This window comes from Phasianus colchicus, chromosome 16 (genome assembly GCF_987193195.1).
Source record: "Phasianus colchicus chromosome 16, bPhaCol1.hap1.1, whole genome shotgun sequence".
Classification (NCBI taxonomy): domain Eukaryota; kingdom Metazoa; phylum Chordata; class Aves; order Galliformes; family Phasianidae; genus Phasianus; species Phasianus colchicus.
Genome location: NC_143451.1, coordinates 11,168,464 through 11,191,636, shown reverse-complemented (window position 1 = coordinate 11,191,636; position 23,173 = coordinate 11,168,464). Strand labels below are relative to the sequence as shown.

At 46.7% G+C, this 23,173-nt stretch overlaps 1 protein-coding gene across 6 annotated transcripts in view; it reads right to left on the bottom strand.

The window, feature by feature from the left end:
* LOC116237424 (voltage-dependent T-type calcium channel subunit alpha-1H) overlaps positions 1-23,173 on the bottom strand; it is a 167,647-nt gene that overhangs the window by 63,296 nt on the left and 81,178 nt on the right. For all 6 annotated transcript variants that reach the window (XM_090151886.1, XM_090151890.1, XM_090151885.1 and 3 more), the window contains exons 7-9: positions 18,890-18,982; positions 16,238-17,027; positions 11,889-12,301 (exon numbers count right to left, since the gene is read on the bottom strand). In XM_090151886.1, the coding sequence (XP_090008012.1) occupies positions 11,889-12,301; positions 16,238-17,027; positions 18,890-18,982 (1,296 nt within the window). The remainder of the gene's footprint in view (positions 1-11,888; positions 12,302-16,237; positions 17,028-18,889; positions 18,983-23,173) is intronic.

Below are 23,173 nucleotides of genomic sequence, written 5' to 3'. Positions count from 1 at the left end.
TCGCTCAACTGCTCTCGCTTGAGAAGGCGATGGGTGTTTCCATGGCAATGAGCTATTGCCTTGGTGACTGTGGGCCTGGACGGCCGCTGCGAAACCACCGTGACCCTTGGACACCCGAGCACAGCAAGGGGCTTCCTCCTTTGCTGTCTGATGATTTTTCTTTCATTTCTGAGCTCATCCCTGTCTAGAAGTTGCTGTGGCTTGCTGCGCCAGGGACAGAGGCCCAAATTACCACAGAAACGTGCCCTCTGCACCAGCCTCTCCGTGGCACAGCACAGAGCAGCCTTTGCTGCTAGCCAGGAGGACACCAACCCTATGTCCAATCCTGGTTGCTCTGAGCAGTATTGGGCCTCTATTTAAAAGCTGTAAAAGGAAGAAAGCAGAGGAGGCTCAGGACTTCATACATTGGAAGTACACCAATCTATATGCATTTAAACCTTCTAAGAGGGGTCAAACTGAGAGGCGGTGGTGTTAATAGGGTGAAGGAGGGAGCCCACACATAAAGAGCCACACTTGCTTTTCACACCCAGACAGGTATCCTCCTAGGCAAGAAATTCATCTATACTTTGGCGTAAGACTAAAAAAAAATAGGTGTGTCTCTCTCCAAACAACCTTCACATAAACTTTCTGCTATCACAAAAGCTTCAGCCTGGGCTGATACAACAGAAAATTGTTGCATCTCTACCTTTCAGTACTTCCACTGTTTTCCTTCCCAACTTTATCGCTGGAACACACACTTCTTCCTGGCGACCGGCAGTCTAAAACCAGATCAACCTGAATCACTAGAGTAAATCTTTTCAAATTTGTTTAAGCCCTGAACTTTGCAACTCCAAAGTGGTTTCTATGGAGATGCTAAAAAAAAAAAAGAACGACACCTTCTGCGTGCTGCATTTGGCACAGCAAAAACCATGGGTGCATGGCAAACGTGGGGTGAAAGGAGTGAGAGCAGGGAATTAGAGCCCCAGAATGCGACTGCTTACACAGAGCTGCAGTTAATGGGGTAAGTCACTGCTTCGTTACCCAAACTGACACGCTGCACTCAGCAGCACACAGGATTTAATTAACTGCAGGTGATGGGACATTCGCATAGGGGAAGACAGCCTGCCAAATTTCCTTATGGTGTGGACATGATAGGGAGAGGGAGGGACGTGAGCCTTTGCAAGGCAGATGCAATCCTTGTTCATTAAGAGGTTTCTCAGAAGTGCACCGAAGCCGCATTTGGCTGCCTCTCAGAGCAACTCTATCTCCTCTCTATCTTAATCTGCAAAACTGGGCAGAGGAGTCCAAATCTTGCAACTTCCTACACAATCTATTTTAGAGTCTCAAAAACAAAAACAACACACAACAGGAAGGATGTGATTACTGGAAATATGTCTGAACTCTCCCACACTCCAGCCCAATCAATCTTGACAGCTTCTCCATTTGCATCATTAGAAGGAGCTTTCCCAGCTCATCCCATTCCATCCCATCTGCACAGTCCCACTGGATCAGAGCTCGGCCTGCACCGATGCCCAGCTGCCTTGGCACTCGTGCCAGGGCCCAGCTTGGCTCTGTTTTGCTTTTCCTAAGTACAGTGGGACACAGAGATGCCCACAGCATGGCTGAAATGTCACTTCTCATGTTGAGAACTGCCTTGAGCCACGCTGAATCTAAACGTGAGAACAGAGACCCTACAGTGACACAGCCATGAGCCTAATGGCTCTGACAAGACCTTCTATACCAACTATACCATACATACTACACCCAAAGAGCTATTTAAGCAAAGGCCAAAAGCCATTTGATCTTATTTAAGCAAACCTCCATTAGAATCAACCAAACTTCAAACTTCAGCCCAGGCACACACAGGAGTAAGGAAGCACAATGCCATGCTGGGGGTACAGAGCAGTGTGCTGAGCCCTTGCTCCTCCAAAGAGAGGCAGAGGACCCCTTCCTCCAGCTAGAGCAAACTGGACACCTGGTTTTAAATGAGTACATAATAAATGGCATGGAGAACCACCCACCTCCCAGTGAGTGGTCACCCCTGGGATTTGAACATACAGCTGGCTACACTGAATCTGGCCAGTGCCAACCTGATCCTTAAACTATTAAACCATCCCTTCAGGCTCTGTATCTTGTACTTTCTGTGTATGTTGTACAAGGGAAAAAAAAATTGATTTGGGGATTTGAGAATTTCAAATAAGGACATACAATTAGAAAAGTATTTGTTTCAGATGATGACAAATAACCTGCAGAAACTCAGAAAGTATCTGTTCTTCACTCCACTGTGATGACACGAGGTCCTCCGCAGTGATGTTTTACATGCTTTCCCAAGAGCCCAAGCTTGTTAACCTTCATTTTACTGAATGTTTTCAGAGAAGTGACAGCTGCAACAATAAATATGGCATGCAGATTTCATGCTATAGTTAGAAGATCAAACATGTATGAACACCTCTGCTATTACACACTGACGAGCAAAGGGGGGAAAAGGAGTGAGAGGAAATCTATAGCATTAAATCATTTCTGAAACACAAAAGGAATTCTTCAAGCTTGGGTGGGAAACATCTGCTCCACCATTAGCTGCAGGGTCAGGATCTGTCTGTTGGCCTCAGCCTGATTGTCCATCACTCACTTACAGGTTAAACAGTCTCAGAAACAGAGAGAACACATGCATGAGAAAGAGAAAGGCATGTATGTCCTCAGTCACGTACTCTACAGCAAGGGAGGGATTCCAGCTACTTTGGTGGGTACCTGCATATGCTGGAACTCTGGCAGCAGGAAGGAAGGGATACAAAAAAGAGAATTCCAGCCTGAACCTTGGGAGACTCCAGTGGCACAGGGGACAGAGCTAGGAAAAGAAGAGAGGGAATGAGAGACAGGAGTGTATCTTTGGTATCTTTGCAAAGTGTTGTGGTGGTGAGCATCCTTACTTTCACCTCTAGGGACCTTAGAGGTGTTTGACGCTCCCAGTCCTCAGCACAAACTAGGAATTCTGGGATTTAATGCTTCTCTACTTCCATGCTCTGCCCCTTCTACCTTATAACACATATCAGCTGGTACCTGCCAGGACTTCAGCACACCACACCAATAGTTCTGTCTAAAGACATCCAAGATGCTGATCTCTTATTTCAGCAGGTTCAAGAGACCTTAGCACAAATGAGAAATACGGTCCCCATAACACAGGTCATTCGCAAGAAGATAATTGCTCAGCAACCCACACTGCTTTCAGACTCTCGGGCTGAAAATCATTTACACAAATGACTTGACACTGTTTGCACTCCCAAGAAGCAGTGACCAGAGACAAACAATGCTAGCTAAACAGTTGATAGCTCTGAGCCCTTTAAAGACAAAAGGAAGTCTCATTCTCTCCCATGTTGAGCAGCTCCCTGTGGTTAAATTTGTTTCTTACTGATGGGATCTGGGACAGGTTGGAGCTATGAAGTTTCTGGATGGGAGACTCCAGGTGTATACACTCCTACTCCAGAATAGCATTTATCACCCCATGAAAAAGTCCTCCCAACATGGAGAGCCATACCATCTACCACAGGGTATGAACAGCACTGCTGTGAGTTATGTTTTACCCAGAGAGCTAAGTGAGAAATGTGAGCACGTCCTAAGGCTCCACAGGTAGAGCTGCTAGAAGCAATCAGCACACTCATGCTTCACAAACCACCTCAAACCAAACTAATTTTAAAGCACAGACAAGTCCATGTATAGTCATGCCGAGAGCCAAAGAACTACAGGATCCGTCTGTCTGCAGCAAGCTCAATTCCCCTTGGAGTACATAAACTAAATAAAAGACTTTTCCTTCTGCTGTTTTCTCCTGGGGGACTATGGTAAAAAGTTTCAGATTCATCTGTGCATGGGACAGAACAGGGAGAGTGGAGGTATTCATTTGTAAAAGCATCGGACATCTGACAACAGAGAAATGAAATGCCTTCACCGGGGGAGAGGCCATGGGGTCTTCCTGCCCCTGTGCTTTTCTGTGGCAGATTACGATTCTAGCAAGCTTTCCTGCTACAAGGCCTATGCACAGAGTGTTTTTCCCAAATTGGGACTCAGGCTGTCTTAAAGGCTGTAAACCAGACAGAGCAAACAAAAATAGAGCTTGAAAAGAATGCACACAGGCATGCCAAATCTCCCTCGTTTTTGAGTAAGTCTCGCTACTTTCAGATGCAGCTCTCCACCCCCCCACACCTCTCCAATTCAGTTATAATAAAAACATCCTGATCTTGTGACAAAAGATTCAGAAGGAGGTTTCAAGGAGATGTTTAAAGCTTCATTCATAATTCTGGATAATCTCACTGTCCTAGCTGGTGAACCCTGGTTAAAACCTGAGGAAAACCCATGACTCCGGTTGACAGCAGCAGTAAACATACCTGCTTATTTCCTTGCAGCGATTCTTCTGCTCTGGTGAAAGGAGCTAGCTAGACTGCTACCCGGGCATCCCGAATCCTTTGCCTGAATCTTTTCCCAGAGCTCACAGACTACATTGCCATCACCCCAAATGCACTGCCAAACAGTAAGCCCACTTTACTCTTAGGTGTGCCATGACTGTCTTCCCACAACTCCCTAATATTTTATCAGTTAAATGTATGTTCAAGTCTTCCTTTATTTTTCTAAATCTTCATAGAAAGAACTCCACAGGGAGTTGTTGGAAAGGCACAGAGATATTAAATATGAATATTTCTTTCGCCAGCTGACAGTTGGGAACAACCACTCTATAGGCACTGTTAGCCCTTGGCCCAGCATTACCTTGCACCACCCCACCCACTCTCTTCACTGCATATCTCCCTGTGTTATGGTCCGTATCTCCTCGTGCTACGCTTCTATTGCTTCTGGTTTGAATCTGGAATGTAAACTTGCTTTTGCAGCACCTACCTGCAGCCTTCAGGCATAAATACTGGTGCTGAGAGAGGCACAGCACTGTTCCCATTCCCACTGTTATTATTAGTTGTAATAACATCCAGCAAGCTGGGAGTCTCACATGGTGGGGTGATGTACAAAACACAATCCTTGTTCTGAGGAGCACAAAAATCCAAGAAAAGCAAAGATAGATGCAGACAGACTGGGGAAGCATCAGGGAACAACAAGACAGACTCAGCTAATGTGAGAGGTGGTGTTTCTGCAGAACAGCAGAGCTCCCAGGACAAGCTAAGGCACTCCCTGCTTCCTGCCATTATAGGGCATGTTTCTCTCCTAGTCTGGTAAAAGGTGGCAATCACTGATGGCCAGCATGAAGGCACAGGCTCAATGCAAGACCGCATTCATTGCTTGTGAAAACCACCTTCTTCATTACAGGCTCTCTCTTATCGCAGTTTCCCTTTGCAGCAGGCAGACACCCTGCTGTCCAGCTGTATCAAACCTCCCAGCCTTGGAGCACATTAGAGCCATTGTCAGTACAGCATTTGAAACTGGCTGCCCAGGGCTGTGATTTACGCACATTTTTGTGATGAAATGCAGCTGGCAAATGCACTCTGCTTTCATTCTTGAGGCTATATTACACTTGGTTTATTTTACCTGCCAGTTGAAATGCAAACAATCCGTCTACATTCTATATATAACCACCCGTTGCCATCATGCGTGCTTGTGAAGCATGGGAGTTGAACGGGCTCAGCCACAGAAGGCACTGGGGCTGGCTCAGCTGACTTATTGCGTGACCCAGATGGAAGTAAAGCAGCTGGAGGGTCTGGCACGCCGCAGCCACGTGCTGCAGGCCCATTGCTGGCACTGAGCAGAACACCAGCTTCTATGCAACTGTTTATGTAGGGAAGCACGTTACTGTCACCTGCTTAGGGAGTCATCTCAGCAGGGAGCGGATGCCATTTGTATGGTCAGTCCCTCACCACACAGAACAACTAGAGGCGTAAGCGAGAGGAAGGAACTAAGCCATTGGTGGTGGGAAAAAATGTGCCTGCAGCTCCATGGGGAACAGCTCTGTATTACCCCCTAGGCCAATGAGCACATCTATAGGAACCAGATCAGACTGCAAGCTCCCCTTGCCCTGACTAGCTCTGTTGTTCTCCTGACTGTCCCGTGACTGCTCAGTACGTCAGCACTCAAATGAGTTGTTATGCTCAGTTTCTGCTTTGGAGAGGTGCTGTTCCTGTCTGGTAGGAGGCAAAGGGATGGAAGGATCTCTAGTATGCTTGCCCTTATATGGTAAAACAAAACAAAACAAAACAAAAAACCAAGAACATACAATCCAGCAGAGCAAAAGAAAACAGCGGTGGAGTCAGTTAAATTAATTTAAGTAAGAGAAAAGCCTCCATGAACACCATTCACAGCAGGCTTCCCAAGGAAGGATGTGATTTACACCCTTTGCTATGAAGGCTGCCAAGGTCCAGCAGACAGGGATCCAGTCTGCAGCCAGACACCTGCCTCTGGACTGCTAACATTTGCTATCTATCTGCCATGTTAGGACAGAAGTACTTCACTTCTTGCCTATGACCCTCAATTCCCTGTGATATGGGAATGAAACGTTTGCTGGGTGTAAGCACTCACCCATGAGTTGCTGCTGGCTCTGATCAGAAGCCTTGCAGCCTGAACTCTGCAGAGAGGATAACAAACTTGGTGGCACTTATGGAAATGTCCCAACAGTGTCCATCAAATGAAGTCTGGAGAGCAGTCAAGAAGTGGTGTGATCTTGGTGCACAAGAAAATGGGAAACACCTCCCCAAAGTCTCCAGATAAAGCCTTTCACTTCCCTCTCAAGAGGTGGGGACAGAATTCAGCCATCAGCAGGTGCTTGCTGACCGAGCTGAACTTCCATTGCTCTGCTCAGAAGACCCAGTACATGCTCTCAAAGCCTCCATACCAAACCAGTGCCTCAGAGAGAAGCAGGGATGAACTGGGCTGAATTCACACATCCTGGATTGGGCTGGTGGGTATCTGCTTACCTCAATTCCATACAGTACTTAAAATTGCATCACACAAAGTTTGAAGAGTGAACAAGTTTTACTAGCTGAAAGTCAGAATCTCAGATCAGGATAATATTTTATTGACTCACAACTCAAAAGGAATTTAAGCAATTTGCTTCAAATGCTGCTGAAAGGTTCCATTCTGCCTTCTGAATAAGTGCTGAGCTTTCCAGGCCAAAACAATTTTTCAAGCCAAAATTGACAAATGCTCACCAGAGGAGCTGGTTGCTACCTTAAATCACACAGAATTACTTTTACTCCACAATAATAAAATGTGCTACTCAAACCCAATACTCCTCTTACACTGATAAGCCATGGACCATCGGGTGCTCACTAAGGTCATCTCCAACCTACTGCAAAGACAGCTGCTCCGAATGAGACACGCCATGGGTGAGAGATCAGAAAACCAATTAAAAGCTCTTTGAACAGCAATAGCTTGGAACAAATACTAATTTGTACTTCTCTTCTGAGAAGTGAATATAAAATAGCATTTCTAGTGCCATTTGATGTAAATTGAGCCTTTTATGTGGAATCATTACAAGTATCAGCAGCTACTTCTGCAAATTCCACTGGGAAGCCAAGTAGGGGTCTCTTCTAACAATTTAGAACAGTGGGTCTCTTCTAACAATTTAGAATAGTCAGGGATGAATTTGGAGCTCGCCTTTAAGGAGAGATATCACCAGCATTGCTCTTGGACAAATGAACAGGATTCTGTCCTTCTGCCAGATAATGGGGGAGGTGGAAATCAAGTTCTCCTAGCAGGGGTGAACTTGTCTCACTTTATCATGGCCTTGACAACAGATGAGAAGGATTTGAGTCCACCACCCTTTGCCAAGGCTGAACTGACCCTGCAGCAGAAGCCAAATGAAACAATTATTTCTTCAGACCAGGCACTGAAGCATGGGCAGGAGCTGACTCTGAGACAGCAAGCTACCAGCTTTCAGTGTCAGAGAGGCACTCAGACACCTGGCTCCTAAACAGGTCTGACCTGTGCCAGGCTCCACACTGCCCAGTGGCATGGCAGAGGGCATGTTTTTGGAAAGCACTGCTCCTGCCTGGTTACTGCAGTACCATGGCATGTTCTCAGATACCCTGGAGAACTGTCAGCTGCAATGAATGCACAATAAAATCATCCAATTTATTGAAATTGCCTGGAAGATTAATGCGAGGATTGCCTTCCTCTTTGTACTTGGCTTTCCTCATCTGTGGGAGTACCTATTTGTGCTTGAGATAGAGAAATATATAAAGCATAAGGAAAAAAAAAAAAAAAACAAAAAAAACCCTCCAAAGCAGCCAATTAACCTTTGAAATACAAGTTGTGCTGATGCTAACTAACAGCATCCTGTAACTTCCTAATTACTAGCCTTGTACAACCTGGCAGTTGGAGATGGTGCTGGCTGTTAACCGGGCGGATGCACTGTGCGGGAGGATCCGATTGCTGCTAATGACTGATGTCCCAGAGAAACTCGCCTGCCTTCATCAGCTGCCTCCTGCTACCCAGACCTCCTGCCACACACTGGCTGCACTGCCATATAATCCTCAAGTCTGGCTCCAGGAAGAGCTGCCTGCTAAAGGACAGCTCTGTGCAAAGCTGCTCCTCTTCCTCCCCATGAATTCTCTGCTGCTATCTCACTTGTGCCTCGAGCCACAGGACAGGATCCTCACCTAAGAGAGTATTATAAAAGGGCTGCATGCATTAAATGGGGGTGGTGCCAGCTGTGTTAGCCAAGAGCAGGCAGAGTAATTGTGCAAGCAGACTGCTGGGAGCTTCAGACTCCCATAAAAATGCACATTCAAACCTTGAAGGAATTTGGATATGGACAGGTCTCTCAGGGGCTGCTGCAGTGCAGACAGAGAACAGCTAAAGCTGCTGTGACACAGGCACTACACCTCTCCCTGCAGCTACTATGAGAGCCAACAGGAAAGTGATGAGAACCATCAGGTTTTTCCTCCAGCCTGGCACCTTGTAACCTTGATTCCCTCCATCAAAAAGGGAGGGACAACAATATTGCTTGCTTGCCTCAAGAGGGCTCCATGCGACTTCTCTGCAAAGTGCTGTCATGTCCCAGGATGGGAGGTAAGATAATGCTCTGAGGATTGGTACTGCTCTCCCTTCCATGCTATATGTTGTTCAGTGCCCTCCACCCAGGCCACATGCACAGGACTGATGCCTTGACTTGAAACATCACTCAGCTAAAAAGGCATGCAGTGCACCCATCTATTTGCAAAGTCACTGATGTCTGTATGAAGTCTGAGAAGCCAGAAAGGAAAAGGAAGCAGTTGTTAATGAGTTTTTTTAAAGGGACTGTGCATTTCCTTACAGTTGGGGAGGGCTTTCCTGTGGCTGTTGCATTGATTGCAGCCCAGTTTAATAAAGCCAGATAATGACTGTTCAGTAAAACAAATGGCAAGAATCAGAACCAGGGAACTTGCTTAAGCTGCTCTACGCAGAACAAATGTCTCCATGGTAGATGATGTTTTGCAGGGCTTCAGAGCCTCCTGTCCTTGCTGAGAGGACAAGAGGCTTCCCCAGAGCAAGCCCCTGAATGTGCCTTACTGGTATCACTGAACAGCCCAGGGGAGCAAAGAAAGAGGAGAGCCAGGAGGACAGTAGAGGGTAGCTTGCCTCGTCGACAGGCTCCTAAACCCCTGGGGGAATGGCCTCCAGGTTTGCCCTTTGGAGAATGGAGAAGGAGATATGGAAATGCCTGTGTCTGGATAACTGGAGAATGCTCACACCTTCACACCTTCTAATATCTGCTCTAAGCAGAGGTATGGAGCAACATGGCAGCATCCCTCAATCACCAACCAGAAAGCAATAATTAAACTTTAATCTGGAACAAAGCATGCTATACCAAAACAAGCCCTTTTTTTTTTTTTTTTAAATCTTCCCGCCCCCCTTTTCCAACACCACCCTGCAGGCTGATGACAGCTTTGCTCAGGCATCTTCTCCTTAACTTCCCAAAAAGCCAGCCTTTACCTCAAGCCTCACAACCAATTCTCACACCAGCAGAACTGAGGGCTCTGAAATCACCCTGCTTTGCTTGCAGAAGCCCCAGACTTTTGTGCCAGGCAGTTCGGGAGCTCAGAGCCATTTTCTGTTGCTTTCACTCTGCTGATGGGAGAGGTGCATCAAGCCTGGGTTCTGACAGCTCTGCAGCTCATTATTCCTGCTGGGCACCAGCGACACATTGCAGACAAGCACGTGTAGAAACTTTTACAGGTTTCACTTCAAAATTTCCCCCTTTTTATTGGACCCAAGCTGGGCAGTGCCTGCGAGCAAAGCTGGCACGAGCCTGATGCTCCCTAGCCAAAAGCCTCAGAATCTTTATTGCCATAGGTTTTGAGATGGCTTAAAGCAAATGTTTTACAAGGTAAGATCCCATAAAAATCGGCCGGCTAGAGTTTTCCTTCATTAGCAGCAAGGACGTAATTATTGCAATTTGCCTCTGTATAAGTGACTGTGGACAGACTCCATGTGATCCCCAGGCTTTCTCTGTGCAGCCTGCCTAAAGCTTTCCCCAAGCACCCATCACAGCAATACCCAAGGACTGACAAATGTGTATCCGCCTGACAAAAGAGTATCCATGCAGAAATGCAGCTGCTGTGAGGAATGAATGGTTTATTCAAAGGTGACTGACAAGGTGTACTTCCTAATTTTAAAACTTGTGGAACAACTAAGCAGACAGAAAGCTGACAGTGACAGCTATTGCTTTGTTGAGTTTGGACTCTTTCTGCTGTAAGCGTGAACTAATTTACTGTTGCACAGCTGAGGTTCATGTGTTTCAGCTGAGTACTTGCTTTTCTGAAAGAAAATATGCCTCAGACAGCAGAGTATGGCATATGGTCGTTCAAAACACCTAAGCAGGAAGAGAATAGAGGAGTAACACTTTGGAGGACTGTTTGCCACGGTCCTGAAAAGAACTGAATTCTGGAAAGTGATGGAGAAGAAAATGCAGAGCATCCTGCCTTTGGGTGTACCATGCTACTGTCTGCCCTTCCTCCTCACTTCGGGGCAGACGGTGGCAGAGAGGGGGAACAGCTTTATAGATACTGTCTTGTTCTTTATTCTGCAGGGGAAACCTGGGGGAACACCAGATGAACCTCCAACCAGAAAATCAGTATGAGGATCTGCTGGCCTTGCTGAGGATATTTTCAACACCCAACGCACAGGCAGCACGAGAAACTCCAGAGCACGTCTTCAGGAAACAGCTGAAAGCAACCATTTCTTCCTGAGACAGAAAAGCATAGCCTTCCCCAGAGTGACCAGCTGAAGACATCAGATGACTCACCTCCATCTCCCATCGCACAGCCCTGTGGCTCCCACCAGCCAGCAAGGACAAGCTGTCCTCGGCTGCCAGCACTGCTTTCTGCCATCACCACATTCACACTAATACTGGGAACAGCATGATTTCTCTTTCCTCCCTCCAAGCACTTAAATGAAAGATCTACTTTGCACCCTATGAGATCAAATTAAACATGTTGGAGCCTTCAGGGTGGAACTCACTTTTTTTTTCTTTTTTTTTTTCCTCCCATTGCTTTTAGTCTGACAGCTGAAGTTCTTATTTAAAGGTCAAAGAAGATCCTTCTGGGTGGGTTGAGGTGGAGCTCCTGGGAGGGGCAGCTTCGTACCCACACACCACCAGCACAGACCAAAGGGGCATTTCCACCAGAACAACTCGTGCTCCTATGAATAATTCACAGCAGATAACTCACACTCAGCCCCTGAGCTGCCCGGCCCTAGCACATGCATTTCAACTCAGCACCTCAGTAGTACTGACAACCACCTTCCAGGCTTTCCACACACGTGAAAATACTTCTGCTTCATACACGCCATCAGGATCAGGCCTCAGTCCCACCTGGCGTTGACAACTTGCACAAAACCCACTCTCCAACATGGCTTTGTCACAGCCATCCCATGCCACAAAGCTGTCACACCACGAGCACCCAGCACAGCAAACCCTGCAGGATGCTGAGGCCAGCCGCACTCACCTGCTCGTGGTACTCGATGCCCATGCTCAGCGTGTTGATGAGGATCGCGATCATGATCCCTCGGTTGAAGTACTTGCTCTCCACGATCCTCTTCAGCTTGCTGCCGAATGCCTTCCACAGGCGGGTGACCTTGTTCTTCTCCTTGGGTTTCTTTTTCTTCCTCTTCCTCCTGCCCCGCTGTTGCTGCAGCTGGTCCCTGTGGTCGCCGTGCCGCAGGTCCTGGGTGAACTCATAGATGCCGTTGCTGTCGGAGTCGCAGCTGTCGGACTCACTGAAGGCAAACTCGGGGTCCTCCAGGAGGCTGGCGCAGAAAGGGCAGTCCTGCAGCTCGCAGCTCAGCGTGCCGCCCGGCGGGCTGGGCAGTGGGCAGGCCACGCTCAGCCCCGACAGCCGGCTGGGAGTCCTCCGCAGACCTGCAATGGGAGAGCGCACCGTGAGCTCCTTGCACCCATGGCCTCCCCGCAGCATGGCGGCCGTGCCCTCTGCACCCCCACATGGGGACAGAAGTGGCTTCTGCTACATCCTTGAATAAAGTCTTGCAGTACTCCATCTTATCAAGCGGCTCTCGATCTGCCTTATTTTTCCCTCTGTTCTGCTCTCCAATCCCCAACACCCACCCTTCAACCCCGTCTCAGGGCTGAGGGACCTCTCCTTGCAGTCCTTGCAGTGTGACGGCCATTTTGTGCTCTGCTGCTTGGGAAGGACTGACCCACACATCTCTCACTTTCAATTATTTTTGATTATATCTGACCAAGTTAGCATCATTAGCGGTGATCTGAGTGCTATCAAGCTGTTACACCCAATTTAGGTAGTGCTTCCATTTAGATAATAATGAGGAGGGAGAGGGAGAAATGAGCCAAAGATGGTTGCAGACCATGGATCAGTTTGGAGTCACGTAGTCCCTTTGCTCTCCTTCATCCCTCCTTCAGCTTTTAGTAAAGCTCAGGTGTATTCTTTACTTGAGGCACAGGACTGAGCGTTCAGGGTGTTCTAAAATCAAATACATCACCACATGTTTTGTGGTGTGAGGAGAAACGCTGGCTGTCCTCATGGGGCTGGGGCACAGTGATGACGTGGGCAGGCATCATGAGGATGAGTCAGGTGGAAAAGAAATCAGATTTTGTTTCCTCCCATTCAGGAACCAAATCCCCAATTTCCTCATATTTAGCAACTAGATACTAATGGCAGGAAAAAAAAAAAAAAGCCAAGAGGAATCAACATACACTTTTCTTGATGGAAAACAAGGTGCAAATGCCACTTTTCTGCTGGGACATGCTCCTTCCTGGAGATTGGAGGGGGTACACATGGATGCATTTCAGGGAGACCATGCAAAAAGCACCGAGCGGATGCTCCTGGCCGTGGTCCCAGGAGCTTGGAGCTCACCCAGCAGTAATGCTGCTGATTTCAGCCACTCCTGGCTGACACTTGAGGACGTCTTCAAAGAGAAGGCAGCAGCCCACAAAATCCAGCACCCTGTTAGACTGAAAGCTGGGTGGTGACAAAAGTCAGAATATATTTTACTTGCCTGAATGTCACTCAGATATTAGTGGCCTTCAAAATAGTCTTGTAGGAGAGGGCAGACCTCCTCCTGGTCTTTACATTGCAGACACCAGGCAGATCAGAAATATTTGCCCCCCTGTTCAGCCTGGGAGCAGCACTGGTCAGCGCTGCACATCAGCAAGGCATTTCTGACTGGGATTGGTCAGATGAGGAAACACTGCAGCATGGACCCATCAGCATGGATACAGAGGCAGTGGGCTTGCCAGTCATCCTGTATGCTATCAAAGTGTTAAAAATTGTAAGAAAAACACTGGCGCCACAGATGTCTTCAAAATACCAGAGTCTCCTTGGCTGCCTGCTAAAATAACCTCACAGCATTGCAGGGCACGAGAATGCAGAGGAACAGGCTGTACTTTATGCTGCTCAATTCCACAACAAAAGAAGGGAAGAGAATACTCTCTCCCACAATTGCATCTTTCCCAGCGGACACCAACCTTGCTTCCAGCTGGGTTTCAGAGTGCCCTGGCTGCTAATACCTCCTTAATGTACTCAGTTGTCAATTGTGTGCTCCCCTTGCACAAATCTTGCAGCGAACAGACTCTGCTGGTTGACTTGTAAGAGTGGGGAGAGAACTAAGTGAAACAGCCCTTTGCTCAAAGAGGTGGGAGGTCAGAAGGGTTAGGCACAGCTTGCGAGCCCAAGTCACCTTCCCTGCCTGGCACAGGGACTTAGCATGGCTGCTTTGCTAAGTTCAGGCAGGGATGGAGAACCATGAGTTGAGCTAAGATGTTTGGCACCTAAAGATCCTCCCAAAGCCTGGAAGACAGTCTATCATTCACACTGCACAAAAAGGGATGTGGTGCAGTGGTGAATCTGACTCAGGCCTGTGGCAGGTGCAGGAAGGAGAACCTGGAAAGAGCTGGAGTTGTGGAAGTGAAGAGCTGGGCATTTGTACACTGAGATCTCCAGATGGATGTGGCCGGCTTGCTTCCTCTCCCAGCCCCTGTGCTGCCCACGATGCTAGATCAGCTGCTGCAACCACCACCCGCTTCCTCTGCACATAATCACACTTGAAACAAAACAATCTCAGATTTGTTTAAAGCACTGAGGTGTCCTCTGGGCTGAAATGTCCCATCAAAAGAAGATATTACAGCTCCATTATTAATAGCAACCCATCTAACCTCAGGCCTTTGAAGAACCATCAGAGGCCACGTGAAAATCTGCAAATTCAATGGAGTGGCCCCGGAGTGTTGCAGGCTTAGCTGAGACGTGGAGATTCGTTCTCCTGGAGGGAGCCTCAGCAGCAGATCCTCTTGTGAGCACAGAGGACCAAATCTCTGAGTTGAGCACTGCCTTTTGCAACAGCTCTTCTGCTCGTCCTTGGTTTCCCAGCTCCAGACTTCTGTGAGCCTGGACTTTTATCTCAAGGTAAATACACATTCTCATAATAACCTTCATTAACTTCCATAGTTAAAGATGTACCAGTGATTCATATAAAACCCTTGCTTAACAACGGAAGAACATTGGAACTAACCTTGGCCCTTCTGCCCTTCTGCTAAGCTCCAAAAGTACAGAAATATCTGCCGAAGGCAATTTCTATAAACAATCCACTTTACCCTTTTGTATGGTCACTTAAAAAAAAAAAATTAACAAAGACAAGCCAACCAACCTATTTGGCAAGCAACCTTTACTGTGACCTCCCCCAAGCGAGGCTTGGTATTTTTTCAGCACATACATCAGTAGGACAAATATTTGTGTCCATGCATAAGCAGATAAACGGTTTTGGAAAACACAGGCATTGATAAAAACAGATGATGAGTTTGTGTTAAAGATATAAAAAATAAAAATGGAAGCTAGATCTTTTTGACTTTTTGAGGGCTTAAGACTATTTTTCAGGCTTTGACTCCAACTTTGTTGAGAACCGGAGAAAATATGCAAAACTGGAGAAAATATGCAAAACAGAAACCTAAGAATTGCACATAATCACTACTCCAGCAGTGGATGATTTATATCAGAGTGGAGATAAAGCTGCATTAACTAGCAGTGCTATTGTGGCTGCAGTCTGTAGAGATAAGGATGGGACAGAGGTACAAAAGAGTCCCTAACATGTTTTTTATTCACTCAGACTGAATGGATCTCCAAATCTGCACTAACACTCAGTCCTACATTTCTTCTACACTGGTGAAAAAGAAGAGGGGAAGCCTGAGAGCTGCAGATCTGCTGTGCACCTGCTCTCACATGCATCCTTTCAGGATTAACACAGAGCTAGACTTTGCAGTGTCCACAAGCCTACCTCCAAACCTTCTCCTCCTCCTTTCAAAAAGAAATCTTGGGCCTCAGAGCCCATTGAAGTAGCACCAAGGGGTCTCTGGAAGTATCTGCTGTGGGTTATTTCAATGCCTCCCTGTTTCACACATCTTATGTCTCCTATACCTCATGCTCTCCCACCAGCTTCCACACGCTATTCCTTTTCAAGACACTTTTTCAACTCCAGGGGCTGCACTGATCTGTGCTTGGGTGGGAGCAGAGAGAGAACATTCAGGATATCACAAAGCACAAAGAAAAGCTCAAAAATACATGCTTTGTAACCACGGAAAGGGGCCTGAAGTCACTGCCTACATCATCCCATACTGTGCTTTACCCAATGACAGCAAATGCAAGGCTAGGAGGAACAGAGCTGTCAGTCTCTCAACCTGTCCTACTTCTGGCTTCTGTGATCACCTCAAATAGCATTCACAAAACAGCTTTCATCTCCAGCAACCTCCTTGGCTATCCTTAACATCTCTCTTGAGCAATCTGCCCTTTGCCCCTTTCCCCAAGCAAAAAAACATCAGCTCATCTGTCCTTACCATGCTCTCCTACCAGTTGCTGCAGCTTCCCATAAGAATCCGTGCCCAAAGTTACAGGGCTATTAACTACAGCCACAGGTGAATTGCCATTCTTCTTTCCTTTGGGAACTGGGACAGAACTGGCTTTGCTAGTTGGTGAAGGCAGGATGGTAGGATAATTCATGTTGCCATGGTTGGAGAGTCCAGTAGTGAGCTTAATGCTTGCAGGGGCATTGGAAGACTTACAGTTCACTTGTGGTCCTTCAACGTGACAGTCTGCGTGGTAAATGCTATGCACAGACTCCGAGTCTGGAGGAGGAGCGGGACTCTGCAAGTTGGGTGATGGAGAAGGGAGCATCAGCTGCCCACCAGGCTTCATCACCTTGAGTTCCAGGTCGCAGATCTCCGGGTTGGAGCGTGGCCCCCGTGGGCTCCCATTGCTGATGTGGTAGTGGTGGTGATGGTGGTGGTGGTGGTGGTGGATGAGGTGGTGAATGGAGGTGATGCGCCTTTTGCTTCGGCGGCTCTGCCCGTTTGTGGTGTTGTTTGGGTTAACTTTTTTCCTGCGCTTGCTCTGCCAGTTATTGTACAGGCGTATTGTCCGCCGTTTCACCTTCCTGAAGATGTGGCAGATGTACTTCAGCAGCTCCTCGTAGCAGCTACCTGGCTCTGAGAAGCTGGCAATTGTGCTGTCATTGGAGAGATAACGGGCCCGCTGCTCCTGCATCAGCTGGTTCTCCCGCTGCTTTGTTTCAGAAAACTGTGTTGCTATCACAACCAGGCACAAGTTAATCATGAAGAAGGAACCAACCTGGAGAAAACAAAAGGAATTAGCAGGGACTTTACAAAGCAACGCCTGCTGTCCGAGCTGGAAGTATTGTTCTCAGAAATCTTGTGATTTCCAAATGTGCCAAATCTCAGGGTCTGCTCACCAAATGTTATGTCAACATGAGCCTAAGCTGCTAAATTTGTTCCTAAACCACAGTAAATTATTTTGGCAGTGGCAAAGAAAGCTGTTAACAATAGCCTTCACCACTTTCCTCCTCTCAGCAGTGATGACATTTGCCACTAATGCAGGGTGCATGAAACACAATATAATCAGTCACTACAGCAAAACAGATCACTAGGAAGCACCCAGCCAATCTGCAAGAAAAGATGGTCTGAAGTCCAATCTGTGCTGAACTGAGACTGTCTCTCCTCTCCCTCTATCACTTCACACCCCGCATAGGGCATCCTCCTTTCCAGGAGGACAATCAGGGTTCATGTTTCTGACGTGGAGAAACTCATCTCTAGGAGATCTGGTGCTCCTAGAAGGGCCTGATTTACTGTCTGGTTGAACTGATGAATTCTTAGGTGACAGCAGGCTGTCAAAATGAAGTTCCAAGGACAAGAATGTGAAGTGACCTAGGACTACATCCCTCCCCTCAGCTGGTGAGTCCACTAACCGGCTTTTCATCACTTGAGTTCGTAAATCAGCCAAAGGAAAATGTCAAATATTCCCCTTAGAGAATCACTCCCCTTACATGTGAAAGGGACTGACGTCAAGAAAGTGCCAGGGCTTACATGGCCAAACCTCTGTGCTGGGCTTGGTAGAGAACGCATGGATTTAATCTGGGCCATTGTTTGGTGAAAATCTCAGGGGAAGCCAATGGGAGTGCTATTCTCCAGTCTGTAATACCAGCCTGGAGAGCGCTTCAGAAGCAGCAAGGGTGCCCACCCCAACTCCCAGTGACCTGGGGGATAGTCAGATGGCTTCTCTGCAAGGATCCATATGAAGAAAAGAACTCAAAAGAGTGGAATGTAAATCTCCATTATGCATAGCCCATTGCTAAAGGCTCAAACATCACCAGCTTCAGAATGCTATATCCATTACTGGCAGTCTCTCACACTGCAGTTGAGTCAGCTGTGGTGGTCTGATTTCCAAAGGCCTTCAAAACCACAGAGGCAAGGACAGAGCTCTATGTAAAGAATATTCAGTCATAAAAACACTTGGAAATGCCCCTACCCCATGTCCTACTTGACATCTACATGAAACTTGTTCCTTGCACTCCTCCTGACTTAAATGTCTCTTTTCCACAGATGTAGACCCCTGGGGAAGGTTGTGCCCTTTATAAAACAGAAAAAGAGCCTTGCCAATGTAGGGTAGCAGCTTCTGAGAACAACCTCAAGCTCCTTCAATGAATAACACTTTGTTTCTAGAAATGACAGCACTGTAAGACCTCAGAAAGTTGTAATGCTATTATTACCCTTGTTTAAAAGGCTCATGTGAAGTTCAGCAGCTCTTTTGAGTGCTCTTCATTGATATAAGCTGCCCTCTGGCATGCTGAGGAATCTAAAGGAAGAAAAGCTGTATCTTCTCTACTTTTTGTTCTGATTAGCAGTTGCTTGGCCAAGGCACAATCATTAGGACATACCAAGGTGACAAGTCCAAGACTGGTAGACTATGAAGGAAGGAAGACCATATGGCTTAACAAGCTGTGACTATCACATGTGACACTAAAAAGGACAGAGCCAATAACCTGTCCCTAAGCACTAATCACAACCTGCATCATTAGACTTTAAGGTGGGAGGAAGTTCTCCCATCCCAAATCCCAGCTGGCTCTCCTCTGTGAAAAGGGAACACCTTTACCCCACAAGGACAAGGAATAGGAGCATTTCACAGTTCATACTTACTATTATAAGCAATATAAAATATATAAAATTGTAAAAAGAATGTGCATCCATCACATAATACATGATGTCAACCCATCCTTCCAGGGTTATAACCTACAGGAAGACAGAGAAAGAAAGCGTGAGAACAAGAGTCAGTCAGTAAACATCAGTATTCTGCTACTCATCACTCCTTAGCATCTCTCAGGATCTACCCAGACCTGCTGCACTTCTATTCCCAGTTGACTCAGGATAAACCAAAGGACAGTCCTGAGGTTTCTACAGAGATTTGGCACAGTAAAAATGATAAAACAATACAATAAAACATCTGAAACGCTGGTTCAGAGCCAGTGCAAATAAATCCCAAGGAAGGGTTACAAACAAAGCAGAAGTCTCTCTGTGCAGAGATCCGGGCCTCTACCTCAGCTCCAGGCTGTGTAACACTACCTGTAAAACTCCTAAGGCTTTAAGCCAAATTTGTTTTAGCAGAACTGGTCTCTTTGTGATACCTACTGTCTCACCACTACACCTGCATGGCAAGCATCGTAGTGGCAAAGCATCTGAATGGAAAAGAGTTACTTTAATTAAACGGAGAATTGAGTTCATAGTTGTTTTCTCAATCTTCCTTCTCCTAAAGAAGAAGCTGAGGATTTAATTAACACCACACAGACTGTGTGCAGAGCAAAGCGAGTGCTGCCATGTAATTTACACTTTTTATTTAGATAAAACATACCGAACTTCTAGTGCCGCCTTGCTAGTGGTGCTAGAGCTGAAATTCCAGCACAACTTCCAATAAAATCAAAGCTCCTTCTGAATGCACTTGCACTGATGTACCCGTAGCACAAAACCCAGAATTACCTGCAGCCTCCAATTTCAGTGGCATCATTTCCAAGTTTAACTATGCTCAAAATGATGGAACTGAAATATCAGTCTGCTTCGTCACTGTGTGTGAATTAGTTTGTTGGGAACAAGGAAAGGATCAAGCCTGAGCAGTACAGATGGCTGTCTATATGGACAGCACAGAAAAGCAGGCTAACAAAGCACTTGTCAAAGCAGTGAATAAACAAGACTCTCTTCACACCTGGAGCATCAGGACAAAATGTTTTCAGGGAAGTCAGACATGAATTCTTGCCACTTTTCTCCCCTTCTTGTTTGTTTGTTTGTTCCTGGCAGAGCTGCAAGAAACTCCTTGGTATGGGTCTTTGGGATATGACCACATCTGCAAAAGGGAGAGCACTGCTGTGCTCACAACCATCAGTCCCCACAGCCTGCCTGAGACTGTTAAAGCTCATGAATGCTGGAAGAGAGAGATATTACTCACCCCTGATTCCTCTCACCTTAACGTCAATGCAGTGACGACTTACCAGAAACTTTTCAAACCCAGTTCCTGTGTTGCTGCACACCCACCCACTGTGCAGTGGGGTGAGAAGGAGGCATCCCCACTGCTCAAACCCCTCTGCAGTCAGCCTGCAGCCAGTCCCACACTAACCAATAGAGGTCACCTGCCAAGGAGCAAGGTACAGATTGTCTCTGTGGCTGTTATACTCTGTCAGCAGCGCTAAAGCCTTGGAGCAGTCAGGTCTGATGACGTGCTAGCTGCATTTACACAAATTGCATCCACCTTTCCTGGTCCCCATTACACGCATTAGATAAAAATCACATCCTTGTACAGGTATCAGAGAGCAATGCTGAGCTCTGGTGCCATGGATTTAACAAAAAAAAAAAAAAAAAAGAGAACACTCTTGGTCAACGTGAATCCCAGAGATTGAGCTCTGATAGGAAGCATTCAGCAACAGACACATTTGTGTGTGGATGCAAGGGCTGCTACTCACCCTGACTGTGAGAATGGGCTAAGCTGTCTGGGCAGACACTGGCAGTAATCAGTCTGTTCAGTGGTGTGAAACAGACAAGCAATCAAACTCAAACTGCCCTTTCCTATCTTTCGTTTAACACAGTTGAAATTGAGAGCAGAGTTCTTTTCAGCCCCATCCCTTGCATGCATGGCAGCAAAGCATCCCCATGCAGTGCATGTGCAAGCTGATGAGGAAAACGGAAGGATCTCATTGGGACGCAATGTAAGCCAAATCACTGCCAGCTATACAAGAAACTCCTCTGTGCTGTTCAAAGTCCCCCCCTTCTACCCCCTTTCTCCTCAGCTACAGGGGCATTTCAGCACAGCTGCCATAGCAGGTGCTCCGGCCATTTACACTCAGGGATGAAAAACAAGCCCAGGGACTCCAAACATATCAGATACACCTCTGCTGAATTCACATTTGGCTGGCAATCCTCAAACCAAATGTATTAAACCAATAAAACATAGCCCTCTCTACAAAAGGAGTTACCTGAGGGCTGCCGTTGGGCTTCTGCAGGCACTGCCAGCTCCCACCTGGGAACAGCTGCCAAGAGAAGCGTGAGAGCCAACCCAACATTTATCGAAGTATTTTTCTTGCATGCTAGACAGCAATTGCAGCAAGAATCAATCAACGTGCCACATTTCTCCTCTGGAGGGCTCATCCAGCTTTCAGAATATTTAAGATGTAATTAGAATTTGCATTATTTACTACTCACTTGTAAACCAAGTGGGACACAGGAGGAATAAACAGACCGCTGGGCTTTTGTTCTCCTGTTTGACATCACCGTGGATTCATTCCTGGACTCATCACCCCGTATAAATGCAGCAGTACCTAGGGGAGGATTCCCGAGCTGCCGAGGATTACAGAGTACTAGCAATCCTGTAAGAGAGCGTGCTCACAGACATCTGCCTTCTTTTTTTAATCAAATAGCTCTGGAGAAATGCAGGACAACACACATGCATGGCCACCTGTCTGGACTGAAAGAGTTTCTATGACTTTTATAGCCTGATTCTTGCCATGCTGAGGACTTCTTTCATGCTGCCCTTTAAAGGGCTCCCAATGACTTTACACGTGCGTTTCTATCTGCTCCACGACCCCACTGCATACACTAAGCAAGGCCTTGGTGTAAATGGGAACCTGACCATTTGAATCAGCCAACAGCTGGTCTATCCACCACAAACTAAATTCCTTAACTATTTTTGGAACCAAGACAGAGGCATCTGCACTGGTGCAAGGTTCACTGCTGCGGCACAGACTTTGATCCTACACATTTCATTCTCAGACCAGATGAATTCAAAGGGAAAGCTAACAACTCCTTCTATTCTCTCAAGAATTCCAAGAACACTGATACATTTTTTTCAGTACTGCATGGACTACTGTTGCTCCCTTGGAGCCTCCTGAATGCAATACCACCTACTTTTCTAAGCAGAAATGACTTCTTCCACTCTGCAGTTTCCAATCTGATTAAGCCACTTGATGGCAACTCCAGTATTTGGCCCTCCAAGCTCTTGATAGATGTTTTCTGAGGACCTGGAGCACCTTTCCTATGCTTTCCAATCTCAGCAATCCATTCTCAGTAATGAAATTACGACTAAGCCATGGTTGCTCGCAGACAGACGTATAAAGCAGCCCCTCCAAATGCACCAGTTCAAAACTACCAATAAACACAACATGCAATCATTTATCAACAGAGATAAGAAGGCAAAAAACACGCTTTCTAATTCTGCCCTGATGAAAAAGATGTGCAAGATACGTGGCACACTAAAATCATCAGCTGTAGGGAAACAACCGAAAGATTCAATTAAGATGATTGGCAAGGTTGCCCTCGGGAGTGCTGCCAACTGCATTTGCATGCAGCAGACCTGGAGGGAAAGCAGACATTGCCCCCTTTGCACAGGGAATGGATTTTGGCCTCCAGAGGATTGAGGCTCTGGCCAGAGAATAGAGCCATCACCGAACCTCTGGCAGATCCTGTGTGATGCTCAGTGCAGTCCTCACACAACATGGCAGGGATAGGATATGTTATTTTTCTTCCATTAATACCTTCGAGGCAAAGCACTAAAGCCCTGAATGTTGTGTCAGAGCCTCTCTCACACATGTGCAAGGATTTAAGCTCACTGAGGTGAATGGAAAGACAGATTTTGACTTCATCGATCTTCAGCTCCTCCATGCATTTCCCAGTCTGGCATTTCCCCATCACCACATTCAGATGGACAGCAGGAGAGTGGATAGTTGGAATTTATTTTTAAGTCTCCTGCTCTGTGATTCTGCTCCTCTCGGTTTGCTCATACCACAATAATCTCATCAGCTCTCACAAAGATGCTCATCTGATTTATAGCAGCATAACTGGGGATAAAATCTAGTCAAGCTAATCAGAATCAATGTGATACTCCAGAGTGAAAATCACAAGGGAGATGTAGATTAAAGACACTGGCAATTAACTCAGACCTCCTCA